The sequence below is a fragment of the Corvus moneduloides genome, chromosome 32 (genome assembly GCF_009650955.1).
Source record: "Corvus moneduloides isolate bCorMon1 chromosome 32, bCorMon1.pri, whole genome shotgun sequence".
Taxonomy (NCBI): Eukaryota; Metazoa; Chordata; class Aves; order Passeriformes; family Corvidae; genus Corvus; species Corvus moneduloides.
The window spans coordinates 1-9,809 of record NC_045507.1 but is presented as its reverse complement, the minus strand read 5'-3'; the positions used below and the strand labels follow the sequence as shown (position 1 = coordinate 9,809).

The 9,809-nt window shown below is 63.2% G+C and overlaps 1 protein-coding gene and 1 long non-coding RNA gene across 2 annotated transcripts; both read right to left on the bottom strand.

Moving 5' to 3' along the window:
* Positions 1–630: 630 nt before the first annotated feature.
* On the bottom strand, positions 631–4,191 carry LOC116436991 (serine/threonine-protein kinase pim-2-like; the record flags this gene model as incomplete). Its single annotated transcript, XM_032094428.1, has 6 exons — positions 631–825; positions 1,051–1,200; positions 1,449–1,625; positions 2,279–2,645; positions 2,851–2,901; positions 3,019–4,191. Coding segments are annotated over 5 exons (1,875 nt in total), but the record flags the coding sequence as incomplete, so codon positions are not given.
* A 4,500-nt stretch (positions 4,192–8,691) lies between these two features.
* On the bottom strand, positions 8,692–9,768 carry LOC116436992. The gene is made up of 2 exons (XR_004237130.1): positions 9,252–9,768; positions 8,692–8,964 (listed from the first exon to the last, which is right to left on the bottom strand). It is a non-coding gene; the product is annotated as an uncharacterized LOC116436992 (long non-coding RNA).
* Positions 9,769–9,809: the final 41 nt, after the last annotated feature.

Below are 9,809 nucleotides of genomic sequence, written 5' to 3'. Positions count from 1 at the left end.
GTCCTCAGCCTTCTCCAAGGGCACGTCCCACCCACGCCGCAGCTGCTCCCAAGCACTTCGCCATCCGGACCCGACAGCACCTAGAACGCTTCCTTTGGAAAAACAAACCATAAATCAATGAAAAGAGATTACAGACAAAAAGGGGAAACAAGGAAAAAGGTAAAAAATCTTCTCTCTGCTGGGGCCTTGAGGAAGGCCCAAGCCCGCCATGCGAGGGAAAAACCCACCCACGGGCCAGGGCAGCCCACGCTTTCTCCCTTCCCCCTGCACTGCCCCCAAAAGTCATGCTGAGCCCAAAGCCAACAAGGGCAGTGGAGCAGCCCAAGCCCTTCCTTGCCTGCAGAGCAAAGCAGCCCATGCACAGCTTCTGCTGTCCAACCTCTGCTCCCACCATGGGGCTTGCTTTGTGTCGGGCCGGCTGCCCCAGCCCCAGCACGGGGCACGGTGGCTGCTGGGGGCTGTTGGCAGGGCCAGGAGCAGACTCCCAGTTCAAAACCAGCCCAGCCTATCTATCCCCCAGCCCTGCCAAAAAGCAGCTTGGCAGCCGACTGAAGAATTGGTTGCATCCGCCCCAGCAAAGGGGGGAACCTTTGCTTCCCGGCCAGGCTGTGCAATGCACAAATCTGGGAGCAGCCCCCTGCGTGTGGACTCATCTGCAAATTCGCCGTGGAGCCTGGCTTTGGAGAAGGTGCCACAATTGAAGTCCATCATCTTCAGCTTGCCAGGTGGAGGAAGAGCTTGTCATCCTTGATGTCACCCTCCATGTCTCCAGCAGCAGCAGCCGCACCTGGCACAGCTTCTCCAGGGGCTTCTTCTTCCCTGGGGCTGGAGCAGGCTGTCAGTGCTCTGCCCAGGGCCCCGGCTGTCGCTGAAGCAGGACAAGCAAAAGCAGCTGCCATGGGGGCCACCAGTGCTGGGAAGAGCAGCTCAGCTCCAGCAGCAGGGCTGCGCGTGCCCAGCTGAGGAGCCCTGCGCAGCGATTCAGGCAGGACAAAAACTCTGCCTTTCTTTGCTGCCTCTTGCCAAGGCACGTGTGCAGCTGGAACTTACCGGCTCCCTGGCTCAAAGCGTGCGTGTGGCTCTCTCCATTCTCCTACGGCACGCGAATATCCTGCATCCAAGGATCACAGGACAGGTCTTCTAATGAGGGCCTTTCCGAGGAGAGCACGGATAAACACCGTCGGATGACATCCTGGCACTCTGCGCAGAGAAAGCAGAAAGCACCAGTCAGTTGCAGAAGGCTCCTGTCCGCTTTGCCCCACTCTTGCCATGGCCAGGCCGTGCTGCGTGTGCTCAGGGCTGTGCCTAAACTTTGCCATCAATTCTTTCTTTTGGAGGGGAGCAGGACATTGCCACCTCCTCAGCAGCTGCCAGTGTGGCATGCTCCTGAGCCCGCTGCTGTCTCCCAGCACTGCTATTCCCCCCGTGCTGCAGAGACGAGGATCCACCTGGAGAGAGCCGTCGTGGGAGCGAGAGCCGGCCCCAGGTGCTGTTCCAGCCCCTCCTGAAAGGGTGCTCCCCGCAGACCATCTGGTGCAGCACGATGCCCAGGGACCAGACGGTCGCTGCCTCGCCGTGGTACCAGCCGAGGTGCGTCCATTCCGGGGGGCTGTAGGACGGTGTTCCTGTGGAATAGAGATGGAGTTCTTCAGGGGGACGCTGCCTGCTCCCAGAGCCTCGCCCCAGAATCCCTGGGCATGCGGGGGCCGCACCAGCGGCATGCGGCGTGACCCGCTGCCCTCTCGCCAGCACCTGGGGCTTGTGTACAAACTGGGGGTTGGAAAAGAAGCCGCTGGTGTCGCAAGAGGGCAGCGGAAGCCCTGGCAAGGCCCGAGCATTCCATGCAAAGGAAAAACCCACTCCGTGCTGGGGAAAAACCACGCTTTCATCCTCCCTGCCTGCACTGCCCCAGAAACCATTCTTAAGCCAAGGCAAGCACGGGCAGCAGAGCAGTCCGAGCCCTGTCTCGCCTGCACACCAAACGGGCTGGAGCACAGGTTCTGGCCCCCCCTCTCTGCTACCCCCACCCACGGGTGTTTCTGTGGCGCTGGCTGCCCCAGCCCCAGCGCCAGTCCTGGGCAGAGGGGCTGGCAAAGGCTGCCAGCAGGGCTGGAAGATGGGCCCTCAGCCAGCGCCGCTCAAAAGCAGCTCAGCTGAAGACTCCGGCTGCCATGACTGGCAGCAAAAGGGACAATCCCCCGGGCCACAGCCGGCTTGGGCTGTGAGCTGTTGGGCTCTGAGATGCCGCTACCAGGAGCCTCCCCCTGCGTGGGCTCACCTGCAAAGCTGGTGTAGGCTGCGGCTTGCAGGTAGGTGCCACAGCCAAAGTCGATGAGTTTGGCCTGCCCGGTGGCCAGGTCAACCAGGATGTTCTCTGGTTTGATGTCCCGGTGCAGGACCCCGCAGCTGGTGCAGTGCCGCACGGCCTCCAGCACCTGGCGGAACAGGTGCCGCGCCACCTCCTCGCCCAGGAAGCCCCGTGCCCAAATGAAGTGCAGGAGGTCCTGAGACCGCTCCGGGCGCTCCAGCACCATCACCACGTTGCTGGGGAGCTCCAGCCACTCGTGGAGCTGGACGATGCCGGGGAAGCCAGCGGACACCTTGTGCAGCAGCACGATCTCCAGTGGTGCTCGGGTGCCGTCGGGCTGGGGGAGGAGCACGATGCCGTCAGCGGGGCCGATGCCGTGCCGGGGCTCGGCAAGCCCTCAGCCAGCCGGGGACGCTCTGCGCGCTCCGCTGGCCCCACGGCCGCTCTCCCTCGAGGCGTTCTGGCGGCTTCCACCCTGCCGGGCCTCGGCTCATCCCCGCCCGTCGCGCCCCGGCTTCTCCCGCTGCCCCTCGCTCACTCACCAGCTGGCCCCAATGGTGGATGCGGTTCCGTGGCACCCGTTTGATGGCCACCTGCAAGGCAAGGGGAGCAGCGGGCTGAGCTCGCCGCCCGCCGTGCCGAGCCCCATGCTCCTTCTCCTCCTCCTTTGCCCCCCGCCTCCTGCGCCCGCCGCCGGCCCCGCCACTCACCGGGGCGCCGTCCGAGAGCCGCGTCGCCGCCAAGACGCTGCCGAAGCCGCCGCGCCCCAGCAGCGAACCCAGCCGGTAGCGCTCCTTCAGGCTCTGCTGCGCCTTCCCTGCCGGCGAGACGCGGCCGTCAGCGCTCGGCCCGGGGCCAGGAACGGCCCCCGAGCGCCGCTCAACCGCCCCGGGCCGGCCATCCCCACATGTTGGCTCTTTTGAAGCGGACACCGGCGGCTCGGGGCCGGCGGCCGCGCTCAAGAGCGGCGGACTTCGGAGCGGGGAAGACGCTGCGGAGGCGGCGGGAGCGGCCGCGCCGCCTGTGTCCCCGGCGGGCCCCGGCAGGAGCCGAGGCCGGGGCCGGGGCCGGGGCCGGGGTCGGGGCCGGGGTCGGGCCAGCCGGAGCCAGGGGCTGGCGATGGTGCCCAGGAGCCAGGCGCTGATGCCCGCCCAGCAGCGCCACAGCCAGGACGGCGAGAGCCGGGCGGAGGCGGGACCGCGGCGGGACGCCCGGGGGCGGGGAGGGGGCAGCCCCGCCCGGGGCCGGGGGCGGGCCGGGGGCATGGCCCGGCCGGGCGTGGGGAGAGGGAGGCCGCGGGAGGCGGGGTTGGGGAACGAAAGGGAGAGCGGGAGAGGGTGCGAGACACTGGGAGAGGGAGAGGAGGAGCAGGAGAAGGGACGCAGAGGGTTCGTGGACTCGCTGCTCTTGTGCTGCTCTTGTGCTGCTGCCGCTGCTGCCGCTGCTGCCGCTGCTGCCGCTGCTGCCGCTGCCGCTGAAGCGCTGGGAGCGTTTGTCCGCGTGTCCGTGTGTCCGGTGCCCGTTTGTCCGTTCCCCCCCGCGCGCCCCACGGCCGAGCCCCGCGCGCCCCGGGGCAGCACGGGCCGCTCCGCTCCGGGGCCGAGGCGGAGTCCCGGAGCATCTCTTCCTCCCGCAGCCACAGCAAACCCGCTCGGCCATTGGGAGCGTTTTTGCACACGTTTCCCTTTGAAGGGCTCCTCTCTACCCCCATTTCCAAGGAGTCTCCCTGGGGTTTTGGCACCTGCAGCGACAGGGCAGCGATTGGGCTTCAAACTGCAAGAAAGACATGGAGGGGCTGGAGCATGTCCAGAGATGGGAATGGAGCTGGGGAAGGGTCTGGAGGACTTCTGAGGGGCAGCTGAGGGATCTGAGGGGGCTGAGCCTGGAGGAAAGGAGGCTCAGGGGGGAGCTGGCTCTCTCCAAGTCCCTGACAGGAGAGGGCAGCCAGGAGGGCTGGGGCTCTGCTGCCAAGGGAAAGGACGAGAGGAAATGGCCTCGGGGGAACCTTTGGGGTGGATGGTGGGGAAATTCTCATCCTCCATGTCTCGACAGAGGGGGAGGGGGGGGAGGGGTGGGGCACGACCTGGGGACACGGGGGTGGTGACGCTGGGCTGGGGACACGGGAAAGGGCACGGGAAAGGGCACGGGAAGCCAAAGCCCCGCTGAGCGCTGGCGCTGGGCTGGCACGGGGTGAGCCGGCAGCAGGGCCCCACAGCCCTGAGGGACTCGCCCTGACGCCCGGGGAGTATTGGTCCTGGTCTCTAAAAAATGAGACTCAATAAAATACCATTAAAAGATGCCTCCTTCTCCTTCTCCTCCTCCCCCATCCCTTCTCCTGCTCCCCCCGGGCCCAGCGCCCACCCTTGGCCCCCCGTTTTCCCAGCGCGGTCGCATCCCGCGGGAGGAGCAGGGATGGAGCCCGGACAGGTCGGGCTGGGGCAGGGCTGGGCTGTGGGCCCGGCCTGGGAGCCCCCCACGCGCCCCCTCCCCAAATTCCCCTGGCGGGGGGCGCTGGGGGCGAGGGGGGGCGCAGGTGGGGTCCGGGTGGGGAGCGCTGGGCGCTGCGGGTCTGCCTGGCAACTGGTGAGTCACCAGCGCCGCGCGCTCTGATTGCCTGAAGGTTGTTCAGCGCCTTCTCTGATTATCTGACACTCGCGGGGAATTTTGGTTGGTCGGTGGGGGCTGTGGGGCGGCTTAGGGGGGGGTCTCTGCGCCTTTGGGGTTCGCTGGGTGCCCATTTGGGGTTGAGGTGCCTCCCAAGGACCCCCCGGGGGGGCGACACAAGGGTGACACGCGGGGGTCCCCATTCCCGATCCATCCTGGGGCCGGTTCCGCCCCCTCCACTCTCGGTCCCCGCGCGGGATCCCCCAAAGTCCCTTCCCACTGTTCCCCAATCAACGGGACCGGGGCGAACTGGGAAGACTTCCTGGGAACACTGGGAGCAGCCGGGCAGGGGCAGAGTGACAGCGGGGCTGGGGGGGACACACGACCCCCCAAAATCAGTTCAGTGCCGCAGCGTGTTGTGCACAATTTCTATGCTGATAGGAGAAGGGGGTGCTTTTGGAACGTGTTCCTTCCTGACACGTCTGTCTGTGGGAGCTTTAGGTGCTTGGACTCAGGGATAGCGAAGGTGTGTGAAAGTGACTGGGCTGCGAGAATCATGTTGCACAGGGAAGAGGGAAGGTCAGCAAATGTTTCCTGTCCTGGCACATGTCTCAGTCTGAACTGCAGCTGGAGATGCTTCACTTCTGCCAAGGACTGTGCCACCTGGAGAGAAGGATGCGCTCTATGGAGTTGAGAAAGAAAGTGCCTATCACTAGCTTGTTTCCTCTAGTTCCTAGACAGCAAAGGGGCTATGAAAGCCAGCAGTGGCTTTTTGTTCTAGGACTTTTTCTTGACAAGCAGCTGCTGGATGTTTGCAAGGGGGTTTGGGCTATGCAAAAACGAGAGGGTAAGCTGGTACACTGAGCTTGAGAGCAAAAGCATATCTTCAGGGATTTGGATGCATTTCAGAGGGTGTGAGTTCCATGCTGAGCAGCTGATGGCACAGAAAAGGTTCTAAAGAAAGAGGCCCTGCTGGAACTGCCTTTTCTTTTGCAGCCTAGAAACTGCACAGCCAACAGCGAAACGATTCCTGCTCCTTCCCCGCTGCATGCAGCATCACATTCCTTTATGTCTCCAAGAGGCAGGATGCACAGCCGAGCTCTTCCACCCACTGCTCACACACGACTGGGGCCGCGCCAGCCAAGTGCTTGGCACTGTCAGCGCTCATCGAAACAAGCACACGATAGCGCTGCCCACTTGCAGAAGAAGGAATCACTGCGAGCCCAGCTCGAAAGCAGCCCAAGGGCAGAGGCAACTTGGAAACTTCCCTGCTCTCAAATCAACAGTGTCAGGACAAAAAGATTTCCCTCATCTTCCCCTTGCAAGTGCAGACTCTTCTTTGCACCCACACGCCAAGAGCAAGATGAACTCCTTTGCCCTAACTTGCACTTTCCTTCTAAGCTCTAGGCACCATCCTAAGCCTTCCCTCTCCCAGAGTCAGGATCCAAAGACAACGGCACCAGCGACTGCTCACACACGAAAGGCACCAGGACAAAAGGCTCCCGAGCTTGGCCTTTGCATTCCCGCTGACAGCTCAACAGCTCTAAGTCAGACAAGTGCCTGGTGGGAACAGCCTTTAGAATCACTCCGAGCACCTCATGACAAGGAGCTGCAGCGTGTGGGGAATGAATCTCCAGCAGCCTCCTGCCCCAGCGTGTCCCCCGGGAGCAGCCATTCTCCAGGCCGTGACTGCCACCTGCACACCCAAAGGAGCCCGTGTTCCACACCACGGCTGTGCTTGGGACAGAGACACGAGTGGCCACAGAAGTGGCCACGGCACCGTCCGCACGCTGTCCCTGCTGCTTCTCCCCCAGCCGCTGGCGGGGCACCAACTCCCAGCCACCCACTCCTAAAGCCACGGGCCCACTGGGACACTGCGGGGGCTCGTGGAAGCCAGCGGCCATTGTGACACAGCGGGGCTGCACAGAACCCACGGTGCTTTGTGACCCGTTGCTCCCAGGAGAGCCTTTGTGATGCTGGGGAACTACACAGAACCCTGGCTCCACTGTGACACCAGCACAGAAGCTCAGGGAGCCCTGGAGACCGTGGGGACGCTATGGAAGCTGACGGAAGCCTGGGCACCACAGTGACGCTATGGAACCTGGTGGAACCGAGGGGCCACAGTGACACTGTGGGGCCTTTTGGAAGCAACGAGACCCTGGTGGGAAGCCACGGGATGATTAATCCTGGCAGGAACCTGCTGCAGGTGGGCTCCTCTCTCCCGGCTTCCACAGGTGCTGCCAGGATCCCACTGTGGCACCGGCTTGTCACGGGCTCACGGCTTCCTTTGGGAATGGCTCTGCTCCAGGATGGCATGCTGCAGAGAATGCAGGTAGATTTTGTGCTCACTCCTGGCATGCAGGTGGACAAGAAAGCCTGATCCAGCCCCCCCTCAGCCCATGTCCGGCTGTGTCATTGGGGCGAGGCAACTTTGGGAGCAGCCCCAGCCCTGCTGCACAAATCCACAGAGAGCTGGGATTTTTCCAAGTCTCGTGTCTCCGTTGCGCCGTATTCCCAAAGAAGCAGCAGCCCCTCCCGATGAACACGGCGAGTTACACGGATGCTTGTCAGCTCCACTGGCTGCCTAGAAATCTGGGAACTGCTTCTAAATGCTGCTCCCTTCAGCTCTTGGGCCCTGAACGACACAGAGCTTGGAAACAAATCCCCTGGCTGCTGGCTGACAAGGTGACTTCCGCCAGAGTCAGAGCTCCGTGGGAAATCTCTATCCACGCCTGTCCTTTGAATAGATCCGCACACGGGGTGCGCAGGGACGTGTCCTGTATGGAAAGGAAGGAGTGTGCCAGCACCGTGACTGACACTTTCCCTCTCCGTGTGCGTTGCAGAGCCACGGGTACACAGACGTGATGGAAACCCTCGCACAGCCAGAGCCTTCTGTCCCTGCAGAACGGAGCGCGGCGGGTGGGGGCGGTTGGTGGGCAGCGAGTCCCGGACAGCGGGCGAGATCCGGCTCCACAGCTGCCAGGCCCCGCTAAGGCTTCATGCCGCCTCCTCGGCAACAGGAAAGGCCTTCAGCCTCGTCCCTGCCCAGAGGAGCAGCGCTGGCCTGGCTGCACAGCTCCTTTTCCCCACAGGTCACAGGAGATGAGATCACAACGCTTGCAAACACCGACTGCGAGCCACAGCTCTGGGTGCTCACCATGAACCTCAGCTCTGCGAGCGCTGTCTGCCCCAGGCTCCAGGGGATGCAGTGGGAGCCCGGCTGGGCTCTGCCCTGGGACCATCCTCCAGGGACAGCTGCACACAGGGAGCATTTGGTTGCCACAAAGAGCCAGGCCATGGCTGCAGGGAGCTGCTCCAGGTGCGGCCTGCACTGCTGTGTGCTGCGCTCTGGGGCTGCTGCTCCCCGCAGAGGGGACTGCACTGGAGTGCCAGAGGAGACAGAGAAGCTCCAGCTTAAGCCTGACTGGGCTGGGGGCTGGGCTGGGAAGAGTGGCGAGAGTCAAGGGCATTCACAGAGCTCATGCTGCTCTGTGAAGAACGAGGAAAAGGGAGTGGGAACCCAGCAGTGAGCAGAGCTGAGGCCTGGAGAGCAGCTCTGAATGACACCCAAATCTCACCAGACCTCTGAGACATTGCTGTTCTTCAGCCAGTGACAACATGAGTCCCTAAACCTGGGGCTCACTCTTCCTCGTGGCCAGGGGCGTCAAGGAAGGCTACAGTGCAATGGGGACTGCAGTGAGCTGGGAACTCACTGGGGGAAAGAGGGAGCACTTGTGGAGCAAAAGGCAGGTGGGGGAGAGAACTGTTCAGAGAAGGGCTGAGCTTCAGCTTGAGCAAGCTGAAAAATGTCATTGGGGGTCATCCCAGACTGATTTCATTTCAGAAGTTACTGAACAAGTTTGTTATTGGGGGGTGGCATATTTTCCCCTGGAGGTGCACGCTCTGCAAACGTGAGCTGCACTGCCGAGCTGCTCAAGCACGTCTCTGCTGCAGGTCACGGCGTTTCTTCTTTGGCTTCTCGTGGCCCCGGGGCTGAGCCACAGCAGAGCCCTGGCGGAGCCCAGAGCAGCCTCAGCATCCACAGAGCCGGGCTGCAAGGAGACAAAGCAGAAAGCGCCCGTCGGCTGAAGGCTCCTGTCCCCCTTGTCCCAGCCGCCCGCGGTGCCCAGGCCGTGCTGGCCGTGCTCAGAGCGCTGCCCAAAGCTGCCCAGCATTGCTGCCTCTGGGAGCAGAGCAGGAGGGCAGGACACGTGCCCAGCCTGCAGCCGGCCGTGGCACAGCCACCTCCTCAGCAGCTGCCCAGAGCGGGATGCTGCTGCGCTCGCTGCCGTCTCCCAAAAGCCCTTATCCCAGCCGTGCCAAGAGGACGGGCACCCACCTCACGCCTCCCGCCGCCGGAAGAAAAGCTGCTCCCAAACGCTGTCCTCAGCCTTCTCCAAGGGCACGTCCCACCCACGCCGCAGCTGCTCCCAAGCACTTCGCCATCCGGACCCGACAGCACCTAGAACGCTTCCTTTGGAAAAACAAACCATAAATCAATGAAAAGAGATTACAGACAAAAAGGGGAAACAAGGAAAAAGGTAAAAAATCTTCTCTCTGCTGGGGCCTTGAGGAAGGCCCAAGCCCGCCATGCGAGGGAAAAACCCACCCACGGGCCAGGGCAGCCCACGCTTTCTCCCTTCCCCCTGCACTGCCCCCAAAAGTCATGCTGAGCCCAAAGCCAACAAGGGCAGTGGAGCAGCCCAAGCCCTTCCTTGCCTGCAGAGCAAAGCAGCCCATGCACAGCTTCTGCTGTCCAACCTCTGCTCCCACCATGGGGCTTGCTTTGTGTCGGGCCGGCTGCCCCAGCCCCAGCACGGGGCACGGTGGCTGCTGGGGGCTGTTGGCAGGGCCAGGAGCAGACTCCCAGTTCAAAACCAGCCCAGCCTATCTATCC